The 23,502-nt window shown below is 51.4% G+C and overlaps 8 protein-coding genes across 8 annotated transcripts; 5 read left to right on the top strand and 3 right to left on the bottom strand.

Moving 5' to 3' along the window:
• Positions 1-679: 679 nt before the first annotated feature.
• Positions 680-2,582, top strand: ALTATR162_LOCUS5423 (uncharacterized protein; the record flags this gene model as incomplete). Its single annotated transcript, XM_043313042.1, has 2 exons — positions 680-757; positions 813-2,582. The coding sequence occupies 2 exons, from the start codon at positions 680-682 to the stop codon at positions 2,580-2,582; spliced, it is 1,848 nt and encodes a 615-aa protein (XP_043168977.1).
• Positions 2,583-2,736: 154 nt separating this feature from the next.
• Positions 2,737-4,296, bottom strand: ALTATR162_LOCUS5424 (uncharacterized protein; the record flags this gene model as incomplete). Its single annotated transcript, XM_043313043.1, has 1 exon — positions 2,737-4,296. The coding sequence occupies one exon, from the start codon at positions 4,294-4,296 to the stop codon at positions 2,737-2,739; it is 1,560 nt and encodes a 519-aa protein (XP_043168978.1).
• A 410-nt stretch (positions 4,297-4,706) lies between these two features.
• Positions 4,707-7,150, top strand: ALTATR162_LOCUS5425 (uncharacterized protein; the record flags this gene model as incomplete). The annotated part of the gene is made up of 2 exons (XM_043313044.1): positions 4,707-6,280; positions 6,331-7,150. 2 exons carry the CDS (start codon positions 4,707-4,709, stop codon positions 7,148-7,150), a joined length of 2,394 nt encoding a protein of 797 aa, XP_043168979.1.
• Positions 7,151-9,803: 2,653 nt separating this feature from the next.
• On the top strand, positions 9,804-11,249 carry ALTATR162_LOCUS5426 (uncharacterized protein; the record flags this gene model as incomplete). Its single annotated transcript, XM_043313045.1, has 1 exon — positions 9,804-11,249. One exon carries the CDS (start codon positions 9,804-9,806, stop codon positions 11,247-11,249), a length of 1,446 nt encoding a protein of 481 aa, XP_043168980.1.
• A 1,495-nt stretch (positions 11,250-12,744) lies between these two features.
• Positions 12,745-15,607, bottom strand: ALTATR162_LOCUS5427 (uncharacterized protein; the record flags this gene model as incomplete). The annotated part of the gene is made up of 4 exons (XM_043313046.1): positions 12,745-12,747; positions 12,800-13,539; positions 13,645-13,950; positions 14,017-15,607. The coding sequence occupies 4 exons, from the start codon at positions 15,605-15,607 to the stop codon at positions 12,745-12,747; spliced, it is 2,640 nt and encodes an 879-aa protein (XP_043168981.1).
• A 1,551-nt stretch (positions 15,608-17,158) lies between these two features.
• On the bottom strand, positions 17,159-19,977 carry ALTATR162_LOCUS5428 (uncharacterized protein; the record flags this gene model as incomplete). Its single annotated transcript, XM_043313047.1, has 4 exons — positions 17,159-17,255; positions 17,308-17,592; positions 17,641-19,712; positions 19,765-19,977. 4 exons carry the CDS (start codon positions 19,975-19,977, stop codon positions 17,159-17,161), a joined length of 2,667 nt encoding a protein of 888 aa, XP_043168982.1.
• Positions 19,978-21,731: 1,754 nt separating this feature from the next.
• Positions 21,732-22,232, top strand: ALTATR162_LOCUS5429 (uncharacterized protein; the record flags this gene model as incomplete). The annotated part of the gene is made up of 2 exons (XM_043313048.1): positions 21,732-21,904; positions 21,986-22,232. The coding sequence occupies 2 exons, from the start codon at positions 21,732-21,734 to the stop codon at positions 22,230-22,232; spliced, it is 420 nt and encodes a 139-aa protein (XP_043168983.1).
• Positions 22,233-22,855: 623 nt separating this feature from the next.
• Positions 22,856-23,464, top strand: ALTATR162_LOCUS5430 (uncharacterized protein; the record flags this gene model as incomplete). The annotated part of the gene is made up of 1 exon (XM_043313049.1): positions 22,856-23,464. The coding sequence occupies one exon, from the start codon at positions 22,856-22,858 to the stop codon at positions 23,462-23,464; it is 609 nt and encodes a 202-aa protein (XP_043168984.1).
• Between the last annotated feature and the right edge of the window lie 38 nt (positions 23,465-23,502).

Below are 23,502 nucleotides of genomic sequence, written 5' to 3' on the forward strand. Positions count from 1 at the left end.
CGCCACCGAGATAGTCCTGATACGACACTTCCTCCTCTTCCCAAGTATGCGATAGTATCGCATATTCTGGGATATTTCGACCAATGAACTCTTCGAAGGCTCCTGAGCTGGTGTTGATAAGCCGCGTGTTTCAAAGTACACAGAATGATGTGAGAGGACTAAAGGATGTGGTTCGAGTGACAAGACTTGGGGATCAGGCTGAGCGAAGCGAAGGGGGCTCAGCCTGATCGCTTACGATCATGGATGGAACGACGCCACCACCACCATTATGGAGAGCTGACAAGGCATAATCAAACAACTGCGACATTGTACATTACCATCATACCATGTATGCTAAACTCTGGATGAGGTCAAGATCTGGAATCTCTCGCCATACATAGACATCAAAAAGCCACATTGTAGAGCCAAGCGTAAACCCAAAACTCGAATCTCGTTTTTACGAGTGATTCGCAATGTCCTCAAGGAATGCCTAGTGACTATTCATGGTATTATGTTGCGTCTAATGTTGGAGCATGGCTCATCGCGTCTTGATGCGCTAGCTTGTTTAGCGCCGAGCGACGTCATGGTGATTCGCGTTTTGGCGTGACGGCTCCACTTTCACAAGCCTCCAAGACGCGCATCTCTCTCCGTTAAACCTCTGGTACGTTAACTACAGAGTGATGCTTGTCGCTTAGCAAACATGGCATCTGCGAGCGATGTTCTTACGCTCGTCAGCTCTTTGACCCTTCGTCTTAGCATATGGATCTTTCTGCGATGGGTATGTATATGGGGAGCAACCAATAGCTTGATGCACGTAGCTAATCAGTCTGCAGATACCCACGACAATTGTCCCTGCACTCGCGACTGCACTCACGCTCGTCTACATTCCTTCCTTCTTTAGCAGCTTCCAAGACACGGCGCAGTACAGGATTATATCCGATGAACTCGACATCATCGTGAAGGAGACTCTTGAAGGACGAAGCGATGATTCCAGCGAAGAGGTACAACTCATCGACGGTGCAGATGAGGGGCCACTGGCAGAGCTCGACGTCCAAGAGACTGTTCAGTATGAGGAAAGGGAGCCCAAGGTGCTGCGCACGTTGCTCACTGGTCTTCCGAGTCCTTCATCAGCACTATGGAGCTGGATCACCTTTGGAATCAACATGGCTCTCATCGCCATGGCCTTGGATGTTGTCTATCGCGCACCATTGCTTCATCAATGCCATGACGCGAGCTTCGCGCGTGTCGGATACGTGTCGGAGAACAGCGCAAAGATCCTGGTGCGAGAGCCATATGCCTTTGATGTGAAGGTCCTCTATCGCTCAATCGATGGCACCGAACGATCGTGGATGCACAAGACACATCGCGCCAGCCAACCCGAAAACTGGCTTACGAACGAGACCGATTTCACAACCGTCATGAAAATCGAGCACCTACGACCCGATCTGCCTTACGAGTACGTCGTTGAGACTTCGCGCGGAAATATTACGGGCACTTTTACAACTGCGCCCCGACCGGGCCGCATATCGATGTTGAAGGACAACAAATATACGTTCGTCCACTCGAGTTGCATCAAGCCCCGCGTCCCATACACACCATTCCAACACCCTCTCGAGTTCCCAGGCATGAAACACCTTGCGCGCTGGCTACCGGAACTCAAGCCATACTTCATGCTCTTCCTCGGTGATTTCATCTACGTGGATGTGCCACACCGTCAAGGCAACGATGCTGAGACATACAGACGCGAATACCGTCAGGTCTACTCATCACCATCATGGCCAGCAGTGAGCGAGAACTTACCGTGGATCCATGTCATAGACGACCATGAGATTCACAATGACTGGAACAGTAACATGACGGGCGTAGCAGTCCCAGCCTACGACGCCTTCACGCATTACAACGCTGCACCCAACCCACCCCCTCATCGCGAAGGCGTCACATACTTCTCCTTCACACAAGGTCCCGCCGAGTTCTTCCTCCTTGATACGCGTCGATACCGTACACCGGCGAGCAAAGACGCGTCGGACCCCTCGAAGACCATGCTCGGAGCGCAACAACTCTCCGACTTGCTTGCTTGGATTCACAAAGTGCCTCCTCCGGGTGTCCACTGGAAGTTCATCGTGACTGGCACACCTTTTACAAAGAACTGGCAGTTTGGGTCTGAAGATACATGGGGTGGTCATCTATATGAGCGCAGACGTATTCTGGAAGCGGCATGGGACCTCTCTTCTACGCACGACATCGGTGTCGTAGTACTCAGTGGAGACCGACATGAATTCGCTGCTACATCTTTCCCACCACCTAAGGACGGAAAGTGGCCTACGAGTGCTACGGTACACGAATTCAGCACGAGTCCGTTGAGCATGTTCTACTTGCCCTTCCGCACATACAAAGAGACAGATGATGAGGATGTGTGCCTCAAGTACCTTCCTGACGGTAACAGCAAGTTCGGTGCTGTGGAGATTACGACACCTGAACACGGAGAGCAGAGCTTTGTCAACTACCGGCTCTTCATTGATGGGAACGAGGCTTGGACACACTCCATTAGTACACCTCCGGGAAGAAGTGGAAGCCATAGGGCGAAGGACGCTGTTTGGGGGTAATGTACAGTAAGGCAAGAGGATGAGAAGAAGCGTTGTCGAATTAATGACAGGTAAAAGTCTTTTTTAGGATGAAATCGAAACATGTGTCTTTTTCTGAGAATAGTAGTCTTGGATATGGGTATCGTCCATTGCTGTCATAGGCTTTATGAAACCCTCAACCCCACTTTCTCTTCGCCTTCTCTTCGTCTTCTTTGGTCCACTCTCGTGGTAACACGGCAAAGACAAGGTATGAAGTATGCGTCTTCAGCTCCGGCTCCGTCCTATGCACCAGCCTACCCTCCTTGAAGAGTGTCCGGCTTTCCAGCTCCTTCTTTGTCTGTGCAAGCCTATCATGTTTACTCGGTGGTACACCCTCCATCTTCTTTTTCTTGCCCTTACCCACCTCATTACCCTCGCCCACAGCCTCACCCCGTTTCCGCGCCTCCGCCTTCCGCATAACTTCTTCCTGCTTCTCGCGCTGCATGCTATGGAACACTGCCGCACGACCTTCTACATCTCTCAACCTTTGTACCGCTTCCTGGACGTTCGCGGGATGTGCGTGTCCGCCACGGACTCCTTCTTCTTGTAGACCTACGCGCTCCCGACGTACGTCGAGGCGCTTAGCCTGTATCTCCACCATATCTATTTCCACCCAACCGAGGGTGCGTAGGGCAGAGACAGTTTTTGTGACTTGCTCAATGCAGGGGGAGAATGTGCAGATGCGGACGGCGTTGCGTGGGTTCAGCGGACTGCGGAAGGGTTTGGAGGAAGATGCGGTCGTCGGTTGCGCCTCGGGAGTGGGAAACGTGGGGTCGTCCGAGGGAGCTGGTGTGGATGGGTCTGAGGCGACAGACTTCAGTGCTGTAGAAGAAGGAGGCGATCGCGTAAGGTGTTTGAGAGCGTGCCATGGTGCTGGCAGATCAAGGAATACGCAATCGGCATCTGGGCCTGCCGCATCGTCCAGATTGAAACCGTCATTGTATACGTCGCGATGTGTTACTGTGACCAATGGATCTAGGCCATGATCCTTGATCTCAACCTTCAATTGGTCGGCGCGCGGTTCGTGGTATTCGAAGCTGTATACGCCACCAGTCCTTGTCTTGCGCTTCCTCTTCTTGGACATGCCTACTGCATTCTCTTCATCCCCATTCGTTTCAGTCTCAGTCTCAGTATTTTGTGTCCCGGGGTAGCCATTGTAGACAGCTCGTATCGCTGCGTGCGTAAAGCTTCCACTTCCTGCACCGGCCTCGATGATATGGTCGCCTGGCCTTGCGCGCAGTCTCTGCAGGATATAGCTGTAGTCGGGCGTGTATACGACTTGCGTACGGTGCGGTAACGATATCGTCCAGGTCTCCGGCGTGGGCGGTATAAGATGCGCAAAACCACTACTTGCTGCCGCCGCCTTCACAATGTCCCTCTTCTCCACGTCTGGCTCGGTGACCGGCGTGCCCTCTCCTTCATCCTTATTGTCTCTCTTGCGCTTCTTGTTTTTTCCGCGCGACCCAGTATCAACCTTTGACGCAAGGATTTGTGTACCCCAAGGCTGGCCAACAAGTGTACTGTGGGGGAAAGAGCCGAATCGCGTATTCTCAACTTTGCCTTCAGGGTAGTCTGAATCGGCTTCAGGTGTCAAGACAGCAGGAATGAGATGATCGCGGCGCAATTGCAGGACACCGAGATTGTTCGCTGTCGCGCAAGTTCCTGGGTCAAGGAACGGAGAGGGTGTAATCGCCATGAGCGCGGTTAGGTAAGACGCGACAGATCAAAGATGTGGAGATGATGCTATCGCGACTCGGAGCTCCAAGATCAAAAAGATATTCAGCGGGGAGCTTTCGAGACTGCTATTGGAGGGGACCGCCAAGACTTCACTGACAGGGATTCTTATTGCTCATCCAGACACCACCAACGCAACGTGACCAGAACTTCACTTATTGACTCACCGTAAGCCGCATGCGAACTTACACCTGGCCTAAATACTAGCACTACTTCCTGTCATTCCTTACAGCCCCGTTGCCCGCCACATTGATGGTACTTGCTTTCCGGTCTTTGTCCCGCACCATCAAATCGCCTTCCCCACTTCTACTTTCGAAAACCAACTGCAGTCAAATATATCGGAGTCAGATATCGCCAAGGTTGATAGCCAACATGGCGACACCGGCGCGCACCCAACCTCCATGGAAGCAACCCGAAGGTTCAAGCCCAGCAAAGTTGAAAGTCTGGAACTCTTTGACCAGATCGAAGAATGACTTCGTCCCTATCGATCCCGAAGGCAAAGAAGTGAAGTGGTATAGCTGCGGTCCTACGGTTTACGACGATGCACACTTGGGTCATGCTCGAAATTACGTCACAAACGACATCCTACGGAGAATTCTGGCTCACTATTACGGCTATAAGCTGAAGTTTGTACAGAACATCACAGATGTCGACGACAAGATCATCCTGCGCGGGCGCCAACAATATCTCCTTGGAAAGTTCAAGGCTGATAACCCAACAGTAACAGAAGAAGTCATCAACACTACCATCAAAGCCTTCGACGCATATGTCAAGAAGAACCTCCCCTTACTCAGTCAGGATGTCACCATTGGTAGCTTTAACAGTGAGTTTGCGGAGAAGTATGCCAACGTCATCCAAGGCAAATCTGTCGACGGCGTCGGTCCACCAAGTGACAAGGAAGCGAAGATCAAGATGCATCTCCGGACAGCCAGCACAGCAGTAACATCATTACTGGCTCCATCAAAATCAACACCCGAAGACATAGATATCTTCTATGCTGGCGCTGAGGATGTCTTGTTACCATACCTCGACTCACTGTACGGCTCAACTATTGACGCCAGTGATCATTCGGTTTTCACAACTCTTACCAAGAAGTACGAGGCGCGCTTCAACGAGGATATGCGAGCACTCAACGTCCTGGATCCAGATGTTGTCACTCGCGTAACTGAGTACGGCGACGATATTGTCGCTTTTGTAGACAAGATTATCAAGAACGGAATGGCCTACAGCACATCAGACGGATCTGTTTACTTCGACATCGAGAGCTTCGAGAAGAGAAAGGGCAATCACTACGCACGCCTTGAGCCATGGAACAGGGGTGACACGAACCTGCAAGCAGATGGCGAAGGTGCCTTATCAACGGTCAAGACTTCTGAAAAGCGCAACGACTCCGACTTCGCTCTTTGGAAGTCGTCCAAACCGGGAGAGCCAGCATGGAAGAGTCCGTGGGGTCCTGGTCGACCAGGTTGGCATATTGAGTGCTCCGTCATGGCTTCAGCCGTGCTGGGAGAGCAGATGGACATACACAGCGGAGGCATCGATCTTTGCTTTCCCCATCACGACAATGAGCTGGCACAGTCAGAAGCCTACTGGCAAAAGGACGGCGGTGCGCAGTGGGTGAACTACTTCCTTCACATGGGACATCTGTCTATATCAGGATCCAAGATGTCAAAGAGTTTGAAGAATTTCACGACTATTCGGGAAGCTCTGAGTCGCGGTGACTGGAACGCCCGGAGTTTACGTATCATCTTCCTCCTCGGAGGCTGGCATGACGGCATTGAGATTACACCAGACATGCGCAAGTCGGGTTCATCATGGGAGAGCTACGTGACCAACTTCTTCTACAAGATTCGGGATCTCGAAGTACATCCAAATATTAGCTCGACAGGCGCAGAAGACGAGAAGGTTAGGAAGTCGTTCGAAACTGCAAAGGAGAAGGTTCACAGGTAAGCCAAATCTCACTGGTCCATAAAGCCCACATTGACACTCGATCTAGTGCGCTAGCCGACTCTTTCGACACGCCCACAGCTATGCGTGCCATATCTAGCCTCATCACGGACTATAACTCAGCCGATAAGGCTGGACTGTCGGATGACGTCTCATTTGACGTCGCCCGCTACATCACCCGCATGGTTCGCATATTTGGTCTTGATGGTTCAGCCGACCCGTGGGATGGCGGCATTGGCTGGGCTGGCATTGACATTCCATCTGCTGCCAAAGAGCATGTGTACGCTGTTTCAAAAGAACGCGACCAAGTACGGCAACATGCCATCGCTGGCGACCTCAACGAGAACCTAGACTCTATCATCGCACAGCACACCCCCGCAAAACAACAAGACATAGAAGCACTCCCATATGCCGAAGTACTCTCCACTTTCCAAGAGTCTCTACAAAACCTCGCAAAGAAGCAAGCGCCAGCAAAAGAGTACCTCGACTTGTGCGACCAGCTCCGCGACACGCATCTCTGGGATCTTGGTATTTACCTCGAGGACCGCGAGAATGCGCCCGCCATGGTTCGTCCCGTCGATGCCGAACTGCAAGCTGCCCGCTCCCAGAAAGAGGAGATCGCTCGCCAAAAGGCCGAAGCCAAGCTCAAGCGCGAACGTGAGGAGGCGGAGAAGAAGGCTAAGCTTGCGGAACAAGCCAAGATTAACCCAAAGGACATGTTCAGGACTGAGGAGTATAGTGCATGGGATGAGGATGGCTTGCCTACCAAGGATAAGGATGGCGCTGATGTGGCCAAGGGAAAGACAAAGAAGCTTAAGAAGGAGTGGGAGAAGCAGAAGAAGTTGTTTGAGGAGCATATGAAGGCATGAACTGGTCAGGAATAGCTGATGACCTCTGCATGATGTTTGAGAGGTTTATATCATTAAATCCCAATGTCCCAGGGTCACATGTAGTGCGCTGCCACGGAGCGGCACTTCTAAAGATCAAAGGCTACTATTGATACACTTCCATCGATATTTGCACTCACCGTTAAGTGATGACTGTGTGTCGTCCGCCTCATCACGAGAGTCATGATCGAACTGACGAATTCCATCATCCAGTGACCATCTGTATTGTGGACAGTCGCAGCTAGGAGACTCAGGTGACAGGTGCTTGCAGTCTGGCGTTTCTTGATCACTTCTTGCCAAACAGGCAAACGACTTACATTTCGCAGTTTTAATAGCACATGCATCTCCTCAAACGATGACCGAGCTCACCTGGCGATCAAAGATGACGACTGAAAACGACACGACGAAGCGGCAACTGTCTTATCGTATCATAAGTTGGAATGCCGCTCAAGCCTGTCGCCTGATCCTTGAGGAGACGAAGTCCCGAATAGATCGATGTGGCTATGAAGGATCAATCTTTGAATGGCCGGCCAACCGCAAAGCGATCGAATGGCTTACGAACCTCCCAACACTTAAGAATCAAGGATGGCCTTTGGTGGTTGAAGTTGGGTCACACGGAGATACGAATTTTAGCTCAATCCTGGAATCAACCAAGGCCTGGCTCTCAAAGAGCACCAGTATCGGTTGGAACACGTCTCTGGCCGTGTTTTTGCGTCCCTTCCCCGTCTTCCAATCTTCCTACCTGGAGAGTGGATTTGAAAGCCTTCAGCAATCGAAACTTGATCGCCTTGTACGAAAACACCAAGAAGCACGTCGTCTCTAGCACCAATCACAACCCAGAGGCGGAAACCGCTTTCAAGGAACTGCTCCTGAGTGCACGGTGGATGTGCGAAGACCCTGAGAAACGTCTCTACAAGATGCCCTCCGGGTCCGCGTCGAGCTAATGCCAGAAACGGAAATTACTACTAAGATAACACTGTATCAGTTCAAAAATTCTTACAATCTCTAGCTGGTGCTCGGCTGTCATCACCGCTGACAATAGTTGCTAATATACACCCTAGACAGTGAGAGCCTTGTTATATCAGTCATAACGCGTGCTTCACCTCCTAGTTTCGTAGATCAGATAGGTAGTTTTGAGAATGGAAGGAGATAACCGGTTATCCTACAGATCGATCGTGGAACCTCTGGGGAGTGAACCATACTTCTGCTTGACGAGGGTCCGGCGATGAACCATGAAACTGAAGACGACTGCAGAGGGGTGCCTTGGGCTATAGTCATACAGAAGTATCGTATTGTTCTCTTTAATGGCTCAGTGATGTATGCTGATACGCCGGGACTTATCTCTCTGTAATATACGCTTTGTGCAGCCGTATCATCGTGAAGGTTTTGCCATCTCTCTTACTCAACGTCGACTCAAACCAGCTGTTCGGAACATCGAAATGCCGTCCGCTATAGGCAAGACATATCCAGAAGCGACCTTTCGCGTTATCCCCCGAGATACATTCGCCGTGTGCATCTGAATTCTCCGGGAAGAAACCAACAGTGTTATCAAACATATCGTACACAGCGTGGGCTTTGGGCTCCCGGAGCTGAGCAAGGCCATGGCATTACAAGGCATCGAGAGGTATACGTGTCGGCGGCCTGCGATCGCTCATGTTGAACCGTGGCTCGACCAATATCACCAATATGTATTAAAGAACGCGAAGCTTTGGTTTTTTAGATCGGCAAAAGTTGAGGACGTGGTGAATGCCATGGGAATTTACTTGACACCTTTCTCAGTCTTCAAGTCTTACCATTTGCACATCGGGAGTGTACGGTCTTGTCAGCAACAGACGCTTGGTTGTGTTAAACTACGGCAGAGGGAATCATGATGTGCAGTCCGAAGCTGGCGTGTAACATCCTGCTGCTGTTAGAAATGCAAGTGGTTGCTAATGCATCATTTAGATAGCGGACCTCTCTCCACACCAACTACGACGCGCAGTTTCTCTCTCCACCTCAATGAATAGGGACCCGGGTACATGTGATGTCAGATGAGGTTGCTTGTCTAGTGGTGACATAGTGACGGAAATGACCAAGTGGTTGAAATGGTAGCGAAAGTAGGTTCGATTGTGATAACCGCATGTATTAGTCGCTTGAGTAAATGCAACCTCTCATCGCGAAAGAAACCTTATCCACAAGATGACCAAGCAACAAAAGGCTTTTCCGTATTATGAAGCAGATTTTGGTGTCGTACGGCAACACTTGGTGAGAGCCGACGGGCACGGGTTCAGAGATCGGCGGGATGACTACAAGCGCGGTCTAGCGTGAAGATTATCAATGCGGTGAGAACGCCGAGTTTTGGGGAAGCGATCTCAAGCTTTCCCCATATTCCTAGGCGAAGCTTTGCAATTGGATATCTGGCACACATCATGCAGATAGATTTAGTACCCAGTCCCAAGACGGTACTGGACCTCAGCTAGCCTCCGCGGCCGGTGAGTGGGGATGTTCTGTGGAAAAGACGGTTCACCGTCGGATAAAATACCGAAGGATGGGATTCTTTCGAATATCCACTCACCAGCCACACTGGGTCTTGTAAGCTTTATTCCCCTACATTTTTCATTCATCGGGCGGCTGAAGACATCCGTTCCACAATAACATGAGTGCCAATCCCGACGTCGAGAAAGCGACAACATCGGAGTTCGGAGAAGCGCACACCGAACGCAACCATGACGCATCGTACGCATCAATAAGGGTGCCATCAAGAACAACGTCACAACATGAAGAGGAGCAGATCACAAGGATACCAACGCAAACGTCTCATATATCTCGTACCAGGAAGTCAGTTATCGGGCTGGCAAAGACTATCACCGCTCGTTCAAATGCATCCGTCATCGACCCTGGACCACCGCCCGATGGAGGCACCAAAGCTTGGGTGCAGGCATTCATGGGTCATTTCGTAATCTTCAACACGTGGGGAATGATTGCGACATTCGGCGTCTTTCAACAGCACTACACCCTTGACTTAGGCCTTGAGCCATCAGCTGTATCTTGGATCGGAAGCTTCCAGATGCTAGGTCACTTCTCACTGGGCATGTTGACTGGTCGATTGTTCGATGCGGGATACTTTTACTGGTCCGTGATACCCGGAATGCTCATTTCCTGCCTAGGCATGTTCATGACCAGTCTGTGTACGAAGTATTGGCAATTCTTCCTTGCACAGGGTGTGATGAACGGAATTGGAAACGGCATGCAGTTTGCTCCCGTTCTGGGGCTCGTCAGCACCTACTTTGCGAAAAACCGAAGTGTGGCGCTAGCGATCATGGCTTCTGGCAGCGCAACGGGCGGACTGGTATATCCGACGATTGCACGACAACTACTTCCCAAAATCGGGTTTCCATGGACAGTCAGGGTGATGGGATTCATGATGTTGGCTATGGGGACATGCTACTGCTCACTGCTGAAACCACGGCTACCTCCGAGAAAGTCTGGACCGGTGCTTGAACTAAATGCGTTCAGAGAGTTGCCGTACAGCGTGTTCCTGATCGGAGTCTTCCTTATCGCTCTGGGACAGTACTTCGCCTTCTATTACATCTCATCGTTCGCGGTCGATATTCTCGACCTACCATACGGTACCTCCATCAATGTCCTCCTGGTACTAAACGGCGTGGGCGTTCTCGGTCGCCTCGTACCCTCTTACTTCGCTGACAAGTACACCGGGCCGTACAACATTCTCATACCCTTTTGCTTCGTTTCGGCTTTTGTTCTGTACTTTTGGCCTCTCGTCAACAGCGAATCTAGCCTATATGCTTGGGCAGTGTGCTACGGTTTCTTCGTTGCGGGCTTTCAGGGTATCTTCCCGGCCGCAATGACTACGCTGACGAAGGATATGAGCAAAGTAGGCACAAGAAATGGCCAAGGCCTTGCGATTGTGGGGCTGGGTACTTTCATCGGGCCGCCAATCGCAGGAGCGCTGATACAAAGCAATGGAGGAGGTTATCTAAGTGCGCAGATATTCGCAGGCACTGCAGTGTTGCTTGGAAGTTGCATTTTGGTCGTAGGGCGATGGAGTATCACAGGATTGAATTTGAAAGTACGAGTATAGAATAGTAAACTAGACGACGAAAGCTCCATCAACAGACACCCAACCAGCCTCGCTACCCTACTAGACTCTACGTCTTCTCTCCCGAAGCCGCGCAATAGCAACACCTCTCGTCTCCTTCTTCCCTCCACCGATCGGTATGTACGTCCCGTTCAACCCACACCCGGGATGCTCGCACGTTGAGATAGTATGCACATACCTAATCTTCCCCTTCTCTACACGGAAAGTATGACTATCCGGGGCCGGCTTATCACTCGCCCTATCTAATCCTGGAAAACCTAGATAGATGTTGACACTACCCATCTCCACATCAATCACGTACCGCCGATCCTCAACGTAAACCGTACTCGGCAGACCCAAATGGCACGTCTCCCCATTCGTCATGTTGGTATCAGTGTACGCACCTCCTTCGAGTCTGGCACACGGCGTGCCAAACGGAACAGTAATGTTGACGTTGCCAAAACGGTTGAAATAGGCATCGCCAGCCGCCTTGATAACGTCACGGGTGTCCTGGTCAGCAAGGGGAATAGGCGACCAGGTTTCTTTACTGTTCCAATAGGCTGTGCCGGTAGCATTGAATAACCAATCCCCTTCATCACTGACTAGCGTCTCCATCTTCGTCACAAATTTCCCGTTCCCTTCAATGCGCACGCCGAGGACATATGGATGACTTGGCTCAGACGCAATGATCTCAGTGAAGGCGCTACAAAGATATGGATCTAGAAAGACGCGCGAGTTGGTGCTGTTTAGAGGCTGATTGATGATGGATGTTGGGGCTGAAAAATTGGCGGGTGTGAAATTCTCGGAGTAGGTGAAGTTTTACAGCATGTAGTTTGTGAGGAGGGAAGAATTGCCGACGGTTTGAGCGTTGAGGTAGAGTGATGTAAAGGCTGCGAGGAACTCGCGTTCACAAGCGCCAATAACTAGAGGAAGTAGCGCCGTGGCGCTGAAGAGAGTTGAAGGACGCATATCGTGAGATGATCGCTATGATGGAGCAAGAATGCAAAGCGAATTGCATGTCGCGGCATTTGAAGTCGCATTTCTTTCGGTTTTATGAGGCTAACAAAATTTCGACAAACAAAACTGCCGTTGGAAACAATCTGAGGCACCACGCTTGAACATGGGTTCATTACGGATGAAGCTGCATGGAAGTTAATATGCGAATAGAGTGTGGGGCTATTCGGCATCATGAACGACTCCTCACTCTCAACCTTGTAGCACGCTACTTTGAACTTTTACCCAAGCAAATTTCTCGATATGAGTTATCAGTCTGCTTGTGTAGACGACCGAACGCCGGAAGATCGCATTAATGCACGTTGAAAGACAATTTTACAAATGATTTGCACGTCAATTCCACTAATCAGAGTAGGTATCTGCACTACCCACGTTGAAGCAAAACTCGCATGTCGCACGTTTTCACTGGTCTTGCCAATTCAAAACCTTTAGCCATGAGTCCACCCATGTATACAAAAAAGAAAGAACCTGAGAGTGATCGCTATTACTATAGTCCCTAAGGTCAAAAGGAGCAGAAGACGATAGCCGAGATTTCATACCTCTGTCCGGCCAACAGTCATGTTTCTGTGCCGACAATTAGGAACCCACTGGCAGGGAAACTCATCACAGCCCCAGAAGTTCGAGACAAGCTGATCAGTGCGACCTTGATGTGCAGCGCTCAACTGGGGACTGCTCGCACGTGAGATGGACCTCACAGACTTTAGCCCCTCAACAAACGAATCTTCATCCTCGTTCTCGCCATGCATGTCCTTGGCAAGATCAAAAGCGTCTTGGAGGCCGACCTTGTCGCTGAGACTCTTCTCTTGAACCCACTTCCAAACTTTCTTCATACCGGTACTGCCCTCGACGATGGCCTTTTCAGGACCAGAGACATTGCTGCTGTCGACGGGGATATGGACCTTCTTGTCACCGGATTCGATGGTGGCCCAGTACGTAACGGCGTAGGCGGTCGAGACGCGAGCTTTGGATTCGGAGGCGTTGGCTCGTGGACCACTGAAACTCCATATAGATTGAGAGGCATTGAGGTGGTTGCTATTAGATGTAGCAATCTCACAAACGTGGTTGGTCTCATCGTAAAGCGCTCCACACTTCTCACAGTGGCCCCACTCTCCTACCAAGGAGTTGTCCCGGCTATCGATTCCAGGACTGACTGCACGGGCGGGAGTTGTCTTGACCGTATTGTCTTGCTGCTCCTGCTTCTTAGGCTTGCCCTCCTTTGTTGGCTTGGGTTTGCCATTGGAAGGTTGGAGTGCCTTGAATCGGTCCTTGGATTGTTTCACTGTCACACCCAATGCGTCGGCTAAGGCAGTCCATGTAATCTTAACATCTTCAGTCTTCTACCGCATGAGCTTCTCATCCATTGAATTTGTCCAGAGAGCAGAACATAACTCCCAGCAATCATTGTCGTTCTGATGCTGGGTGATGGTGTCGAAAGCCTGATGAAGCTGCTGCCGCGCTTCGGGAAAGCTTTCCTGCCAAGCAAGTTGGTTGTCGAAGCCATCTTGTAGGGTGACCATGTCCACTGAGCTAAAGGCCTGTAAACCTAGGAGCGCCAAGGCATCCCTCACATTCATGATTCTTGTGATAGGCTGGCGCTCATCCTCTTCAACACCGACCTCTTTCTCAGATGTGGCTCCCCATTGCTTGCCTTGATCATCGGCCTTTTTCGTATAGAATTGAGCAGCTGCTTCTAATTCGGCCTTCTCAAGCGGGGCAAGTCAAGCCCTCAGCATCTGTCGAAGATGTTCCGGATTACGGGCGTTGTGGTACATGGAGATAGCAGCAACCAGGTTCGCGCCGCACATACGGAGGACCTCGAATGCTTCATCGCGGGTAAAATTGTAGTCGGCGACTTCCAGGAACTCGTCGACCATGAATTCGTTCGGCGCAGCAGGGTTGCGGAAAGGTGCAGAGCCAGTGGCGGTCTTGAAGTCAGAGGGCTTTGTACGGTGACCTAACTTGGGAATGACCGGAACGATTTCGGAGCCAGAGTCGCTGTAACCTTCGAATACCGTGTAGCCGCCTTCAAGGATACGGTCACTTGTTGCAGCAACCTGCTTCCTGTCCTCAGCTTTGGTCTTGGCAGACTGATCTTGCTTGCGGGTGGAAATATGGGCAGTTGAAACACCATCCTTGACGACATGAGAGCCGGTGTGTACCTTCACATTGGAGACATCGGAGCAGGTTGGAAGGTCGAAGATCTTGATACCGTCTTCGAAGTGAGGAGAGTCAACGTGGTGTACCTTGACTGTAGAGGTACCTCGGTGGGCCTCTTGCGACATCCGGTCAGCTGCGCTGTTAGCTGACGGTAGAACAGTGACATCTCCGCCAGTGCAGGTCGCGCAAGTACCACAGTTCTTCCAGCCGTTTGGAAAATTCGGATACTCAGGTTGCGGAGACGAAGAGGTAACTTCTGGCTGTTGAACAGCAGAATTATGGCAAGAAGGCCCATGATGAGGTTCGTGATGGTCTCGATGCTGGAAGTTGTCTTCGTAAGAAGGTAATTCATCAGGCTCATGCTGCTCGTGAAATCGGCGATGGACTTCGTTGAAGGTTTTGAGTTTGGGAGAATTTTGGTCTTCTGCCTTCTTCACAACGGAAGCACGTAGCCATGGTGCAGATGACCGGAAGTGAGTGTTCTGGTCTACTGCCTGGGGATTGGAGCGATCTGCGTACGCGGGATGGGACTTCTTGTCTCCATTCTTAACCTTCACCGTGCTCCACTTCTTCCCCATACGCTGCTCCGCGTCCATTAGTGACAAGACGGTACTGATGAAAGGTGCATTCTTGCTACCAATCCGGCCAGAAGGCCTCATAGACCTCTGGATATTGTTACCGGCTTCAGGAATTTCGTCATAGTGTTCATTGTAGTGTAGATAGTCATCTTCGAAATCTTCTTCAATGGATTTGCCAACATAGCCACCCAGATCGTTACCGTGGTCAATTTTCTGAGCCTTCTGATACTCATCCTTAAGGAAATGGAGGCGCTCGGTGAGTTGGTCGAAGGCCGGATCGTCGCGATCGAATGCTCGTAGGGACACGACACACAGGTTAGCTTCTTGAACGATCTGGCCTAGTGTTCGGCGGCCTGCATCGTTGATCTTGAGAAATCTCTTGTGTGAAGGCAATGGGTACTCGTCGGAGCTCGGTGGAGTATGCGCGGCTTCACTAAGGTGATCATCACTGTCGCTCTCGCAGCACTGAAGGTCGGCCTCAAGCTCCCTCATGGCGATGTCGAGCGAGCGTGGAGCTTGGCCGGAAGGCGGGGACTCGAGCTCGCTGTACGGTCGATGGACCCTCATCGAAGTGGCTGAGTCCAGGGGTCCGCGTTCGCGGAATCGAGGCATCATTGGTAGAGTGAACTGATTTATGGGTGTTGTGATTGTAGCTAGGGTAAGTGTTGTTCAGATGGGGGTACCGGTGGAGTTGTCGAAGTGTGCGATGGAGGAAGTACAACGGTCGTGGGATGGTAGTTTATATCCTCTCAGTGCGCCAGAGCTCGGACGCGGATCGAGGTGAGAGGAGGTGATATTGGATTGGTTGAGGAATAAAAGGTGAGAGAACGGACACTCGAGGTGCAAAGTAGTTTCTTATGATGACGTAGCGGGCGAAGTAAACGCGCAAATAAAGTGGAATCGAACTGTCGTTTCTGCATGCGCATCATCGGAAATGTTGAAAAAGCTCGCTGAAATGGCACTGTCGTCCACAACAGCTCGAGCTGGATGAGATGATGTGGTTTATCATCACTCAAGCAGCGGCCTCCTCTCTGCATCCCTTGTGTTCCACCAGAAGGACCATCTCTTGCCTGTCCCTTCATTCACCTCCTCAACCTCGAACTCTTTCTGCTCCCCCCTCACTCGTCGCCACCACCTCCGCCATCCCTCACTCTTCCTCACCCAAATTTCCCCACTTCCATTCTCATACATCACATAACCGCCTCTACTTGCCCTCGCACCCAATCCAATCCACTTTATACATTTCACAAGACCGTACAGCACCAACACGCCAAGGATCGTACAGAAGATAGTTACAATAGACGTTAGAAAAGTAATCGTGGATACTTGGCAGCCTAGTCCTGAGGTACGGAGTTCAAAGCGTTCAGATCGTAGAGCGCAAATCGATTCGTGACGAATGGGTGAGAGGAGAGGGAACGCTTTTGACAGGGCGTCTGTGGGCAGAGGAAGACATGTTGAAGACTATTGCTAGGGTTCAGTGATGGTTCACAACATCCCAAACATGAACACAATTGCTTAAGGAAAACAATATGATATGAAAGTAATATGCGGCATCATGAATACGATCGGACATGCTCACAACGGGCCGCGACGTGAGAGGCGGAAGGAAAATGGACGAGATGCGGACGTACAATCGCACACCAGCCACAATGGCCTTCGCTCCGATGACAATCACCACAATCGTCATAACCCCAACACTTCATCAATCGCTCCCAGTCTTCTTTGGGGCTACCTTGAAGTCGTTGATGGATCAGTTCCGTCACGTTCGTCGACGCGTCATCCTCGCGCTTGGCAGTAACTGCTGGGCAGTTGGACGGCATCATGTATGTACAATTTCGCGAGATGCTATACGCAAATCAACGTACACAAGAATGGCGAATGCGATGGCACAAAGAGAAAAGCGCAAAGGATGGTGAGATGAGATGAGATGAGATAACGAAAGGTTAATCAATGTGGGGCGTGATAAGCTGTGCGCTATGCCATATCGGTCACCACAGCTGCCACACATGTTGCTGGTTGGTCAACTCACAATAGCAGGACAAGCATTCAGCACGAGAATTTGCGAGAAGAGCGAGTGATATACACTGAAGCTAAAGTATATACAAAGAAATGCCCCAGATGTAATGCGTTCCAAGATGAGGCCAAGAGTTAATTTTGTGTCCCTTAGTTAGGGATGCACTGAGAGAAGTAGTCATTGTTCACTGCGCACTTGTACCCACTGACACAAGCCGTTGGGCCGGTGTAGCCTTTACCGCCACATCTGGTTATATGTTAGCAATCGTTCGATATATGGGGCCCTTCCGAGCACTTACTGTTCCCAAGCCTTCGCCACCTTGGTAGGAGTAGGCGTTGGTGCTGCTGATGTCTTGATAGTAGTGGGCTTAGCCGAGGACTTTACTGGTGTCGATGACGGCTTCACGGGCACAGTTGACGACTTAATCGGCGCCTTCGATGTGGTGACCGGCTTAACGGAGGCTGCAGATGACTGAGCGGACGAAGGCTTACCACCTCCACTGCTCGCACCAAGTGCGAGAATCTTAGCAGCGGCATGTTCTGCGAGCACAACGATGTAGGATGTAGGGTTGGTAAAGATGTGACTGTGCCATGTTAATTTTGGAAACTAAAGGTAATAGAATGAAGCTTACCCAGGGAAGAGAGAAGCGTCGACTACGTGGATGTTCTGCGTTCCGTACACTTGAGTGTTCAGATCCACAACGGCTGTTCCACCAGTAAGACCGCTGTCGGTTCCAATCTTCGCTGTGCCAATCCAGTGGTTGGCGCGACGGGCAGCTGGCGTCTTGGGAAGGCTGGCAACATATGCCTCAACTGTCATGTTGGCAGGTGGTACTTGGAACTCGATCGCTGGGTTCTTCTTGATGGCCTTCATCATGCTCTTGATACCTGCGACGACAACACCGGTGTCGGCCTCGTTCTGCAGGTAAGGTGCTTTGCTGACATAGACGTTGAGAGCACCGTTGATGGAAAGCGCACCACGCGAAGTAGAGCCGTGACCGAGGTACTGGCTGATGGTGAGGTGGTGAGTGTCGTTGGCGCCGGGGCCTTCAACACGAGCAGTCCACTGGATCGATCGGTCAATGCCATCGCTTCCAGTGATCACTTCCCAAGCAAGGGGACCAATGTTGGGTGCAGACTGGGCAAGGATACCAGAGCGCTTGCCAAGGTACAAGTTTTTGTCAGCCTCGATGGGAGCATCCCACGCCTTGTAAAAGTCGTAGAAAGAGATGTTGGGGTGCTTGATGACAAGGTCGGTGTTGACGTGGTCGTTCAAGTTCTGACCGACGGGAAGGTTGATCCAGTCAGACTCTCCAATCATTGTCGAGCCATCGGCAGCGCTGTTCTTCACGACGTTCAGCTGATCCTTTGGTCCGATGCCGCTGCGGAAGAGAACCTTTGAGGATCCGAAAGCGCCACCAGAAACAATGACACGGCCTCCAGGGTTGAGGTTGACAGTACCGCAGTAACCAGTACCACCAACACCGCTCTCAAGCTCGACACCGGTAGCCGTTCCGCCAGTACGGACGATACGTCGGGCCATGGTGTTCGTCCAGAGCTTAAAGTTCTTCCTCTCCAGCGCAGAGACCATGTAAGTACCGAGAGGACCCTGCCTCTGACCGTTGTCGTACATGAACGGAGAGTGAGAGTATGTGCGGTTCTTCTGGTTCTGTTGGTCGTTTGCAACGACGCTCTTCCAGCCATCTGCACCAAGCGCACCGGACAAGACATCAAAGCCCTCCTGCTTGTAACGCTTGCCGTCCACGGAAGGAGTATCGGTACCAGGGATACGCTTGAACACACGGTCAATTGCGCCCTTCACGTCAGCTGACTTCCAGCCAGCGGGGAATTGGTAGTCAAAATCGATGTCAACCGGCTTCCACCAGAGCGCAGCATTGACGGCAGCACCACCACCAAGAACACAACCAGCCATTTGGTCGATATCGTTGCAAGCAACACCAGCGGAGTCGACCCAGATCTGATTGCAGAGACCGGGGATGTCGAAACGGGTCAAGTTGTTGCTGGTAGCCCAATCAGGACCCATCTTGCCTCCAAAACGAGCGAGAGATGGCGGGCCCTTCTCGAGCATGAGAACGCTCTTGCCAGATTCGGAAAGCTTGTCTGCCACGGGAATACCTCCAGCGCCTCCGCCAATGACGATGTAGTCGAATGAGCCTGAAGGGGCAGGCGATCCGGCGCACTTCACTGGCGTAGTTGGAGTAGGTGTGGCCGATGGTTGGCCGGACAGAGTTGGTGTAGGTGCACCAGAGGGCTGGCCACCGACCAACTTGAGGTAGTCGGAGTACTTCGCGTTCCTCGCATCCGCTGTGGGGGCACCGAATTGAGACTGCCCCTTGTTGTGGAAGACCCATGTGCCGTCGTAGACCTTGTCGTGCTGGGCCCAGCCAACAACATTTACTTCGGTAGTCGGTAGTTGAGCACCTTCAGCGCCGCCCTGATTCCAGACCCAGCAGTGCTGGCATCGGTAGACGATCTCGAAGTGTGTGTCTGTGACTGAGTGGAAGATCTGGCTCAAAGACGCGTTGCCAGTGTAGTCGTCAGGAGTAACGTAGCCGGGTGCCCAGACAAATTTGGTCTTGACGGCATCAGTTTCCGGCCATGCAACGAGCAGAAGGGAGTTGGGCATGCCACCAGCGTGGCTGACACCGGACCATCCCTGCCTGTTCGCCTCGAGCGAACCTTTCTAAGAGATATCAGTAGCTGCTGTGTTAATTTGCAATTTCACTCTAGCTTACAATGTAACCGATGTATTCGTCGTTGGCGCCAGTGGGCTCTCCGGGCAATACCCAACCCCACTCAAAACCACCTGGGGTCTGAGCGTCACTGACTACCTGACGCCAGAACTCAATTCCTGTGCCTTCGTGGGTAAACTTCTCCTGCGCAAGAGCGAGAGGAGCAAAAAGAGAGGATAGCAGCGAAGCCGCTCGAACGAAAGAAGTAGTCTTCATCTTGGAGACTAGTTACCAGCACGTCGAAGATGAGAAGGACTGACAAGCGCAAGTGGTAGCTGTGCCCTCTATCACTATGCCGGGGTGTGGACGTGTTATATACATGTCGACTTTATCCTAGACTACTTCGCGAAAGCCTTCGTGTATGGGGTTGAGACCAATAGCCAAGCCACTACCTGGGGAACTTCCTTCTGGAGGCGGCAGAACTACGCCTTCAACCAGGTACGGAAGACGCGCGCTGGCCAGGATGAGCCCAACCGACAGGCGTGATTACCGTGGGCAGCATGATGATTGGTTGTTTCGAAACCAAGGTGATCTGGCCGAGATTCAAGGTTAGTCGTTAATATGTCGAAACTAAAGGTGGCATGGGTGAATTGATTGATGTAGATTGATAGAAGCCGGGATTGCGACTTGTTCGCCGTCAGCCATGCGCCCCTTACCCGTTCGGGGTCTAGGCTTCCCCACAAACGTTTAGTGGCGGATGGGTTGGACCATCACTTTCGCACTTCCGCCTCGCATCAGCCTCTTCGAATACACCATATGCACCACCAGAATCTTCGGGAATATTGAAAAGTCAGCGCCTCTGGTCTCGTGCACCCGCCACAGCCTTCTCGGTACCGGCTTCTTCCCGCATATTCCGCAAGGCTGCCTCAAAATGAAGGGTGGCTTTCAAGCCTCCTTCGCAGACCGACAAGATGCGCACGTTTCATTAATTGAAACACTCGACCAGGCCAGTAGCACACAATCTATTATATTACCCTTTTCTTCTCTCGCTTCACAGAGTCCAAGACTGCCTGCCATGATGTCGCGGTATGCCTCCGTCGCACCATCCTCCTGTAATTAACACTGCCGATTCTTCCATCCAACCGCCGGCTCAAGTTACACACCCGATCCGTGACCGTACGGATGCTCATTACCTATTTGGTATCTGCCGAAGACGCTATGCACTGTACATCCGCGAAGCACGTGTCCGATGCATACAATTCTAGAGATGCATAGCGGCGGGCAAAGTATATTGAGAAATAAAGGACTGCGGGTCACACGCGTCCATCGCCAGTCGCATGTGTGCCGAACTTGAGGTCGTCATCCAACTCTGGACGATGGCTCCGTGTTCCATTTGGACAACTCAGAGAACAGTACACCATGATACCATATAGAAAGATTCGCCGTCGTGTTTGTGAGTGATACTGTGATCCTATGCAACAGCCTACACTATGAAGGTTTCTGTGGTCACTTGTTCGTTGTTAGCTAGCGCATCGGCGCACACAATATTCACCCAGCTACATGTCAACGGCGTGGGGCAGGGACATACCAAAGGAATTCGAGTGCCGGTGAGCATGTTCATCACGACTCTCCTGTTGATCCCCTGCTAACAGCACAACGCAACGCAGACATACGACGGGTAATGCACCCCACAATTGCTCTTTGAATCGTAACTCATCTAGTATCTAGACCAATCCAAGACGTAACGTCTAACGATGTCATCTGTAATGGCGGGTAAATCATGACAAAGCGCAAGGTCAAGCGTTATATTGACCCACATGCAGCATAAACCCCTACAGAACGCCTCTCCCCAAAGACATCATCAATGTGTGTTGGTTCCGCAATAAGCAAACTACACCACATGGCTTCGGCTTACAGTCTGCTAGGTCAAAGCTGGAGACAAGCTCACTGCCGAATGGCACCACACGCTTGATTCGAAGCCTGAAACGGATAAGTCCGACCCGATCGACCCTGGTCATCTGGGCCCCATCATGGTCTATCTTGCCAAAGTCGATGATGCTTTGTCTACCAAGGTGACGGGACTCAAGTGGTTCAAGATATACGAAGATGGTATGGATGCAAATGGCGAGTGGGCAGTCACGAGGTTGTACAACAATAAGGGTCTGGTAGACTTTGTGCTACCGTCTTGCATTCCCAGTGGACAGTGAGTTGTCTTTCCTCCTCACTCTTAGGATCGGCTCTCGATTGACACTTCGAATCCATTGACTGACAAGCGTCATTCCAGATACCTGCTCCGCGCTGAGCTCATTGCTCTTCACGCTGCCTCCAACTACCCGGGTGCTCAGCTCTACATGGAATGTGCTCAGATCAATGTGACAGGGGGCGGTAGTGCCAGTCCGGCAACAGTCAGCTTCCCAGGTGCATACAAAGCGACTGACCCAGGGATCAAGTTTCAGCTCTACTGGCCAAAACCGACAAGCTATACGATCCCAGGACCAAGACCGTTCACTTGCTCTGCGAAGATGAGGTAGGCACATAAGACTAGCAGTTCCATAATGCCTCATTTCAAGCATTGACGGACAAGCCACAATGTGATTGTAATCTAGATAGGTAGTTAGGATGTAGATGGATTTGTTGATACTCTGAGCTTTTCCAAAAATTCTTCAAAAACAGCATCTCCATCAACCCGCAAAATATATCAATATTCAAATCCAGCTTCCGTATATGCACCCCACAACGCCCGCCATATATCTCACATGCATGATGCGTGATCGCCGCCTCCAAGGTTCGTACCTGCATCATCAGGTCCGCCCAGCTTCCCCACCAACAACCGCACCTCCACATCCATACATTCCCATGCACTGCAGCATAACCGCAAAGTAACGCCCCATCACACTCGCAACAACCGAACAAGCGTCCTATTGCTACTCTGGAAAAACTGGACGGAATCTGACAAACGCATACAACCATATCGAATATGCACGACGAACGTGAGTCGTTCTCTGGACCCTTCCTCCACTGGGATGCACGCCCGATGCGATGCGACGCGCGCGCATAGCCAGAATGTGCAATTAGGCACACAGTATCGGAGCCAGATCATGGCTGCAGAATGTCGAGTGAGGGTACAGGACTTCGGCATCCACCTCATTCAGACATGCGTGGTCTTGCTGGCGCGCGCATCGCATCGCATCTTCCCACATTCCGTCCAACACCACGACCAGCAGATACCTCAAGAGCCGTATTACTAATAACACTCACCGTAGACCCACACCCGCTTCTTGCCCAAGTGCCCCTAACACTCTCCCCCTTTCTCTCTCTCCCCACATCGGTCCCCCTACCATACTCCTACGTAACCCTACCCTCCACCCTTCCTCCCTCGATCCTCTCCCAACAACAATCCGACAACTCCTCAAAACCCGCATACGTCACCTCGTCAACAGGCACCACAGCGCACCCAGACCAGATTCTCAGTTCATGTAGAGCACTACAAGAGCACCTGTCTAAGCTGGAAGCAGACGCGAGGAAGACGTTGGCGGACTGGGAGGAGAGGAGGCGGAAAGAGGATCTTGCAGAGAAGAGGAGGGTTGCGCCGGGTTGGTTGGATAGCGGTGTGCATATACTGAAGCCAGAGGAAGGTGACGGAGGGACGAAGAAGGAGGACAAGGTGCCAGAGCAGAATCTCATGGACTTGGATCCACAGGCGGAGAGCAAGGCCAAGGAAGGCGAGGAACTGGATAGGGTGTTTGGCGGGCTTCAAGTTTAAAACACACAAACATCACGTATACCCATGGGCAAGATTTA

This window comes from Alternaria atra (genome assembly GCF_907166805.1).
Source record: "Alternaria atra isolate CS162 genome assembly, contig: 25, whole genome shotgun sequence".
NCBI classification, from domain to species: Eukaryota; Fungi; Ascomycota; class Dothideomycetes; order Pleosporales; family Pleosporaceae; genus Alternaria; species Alternaria atra.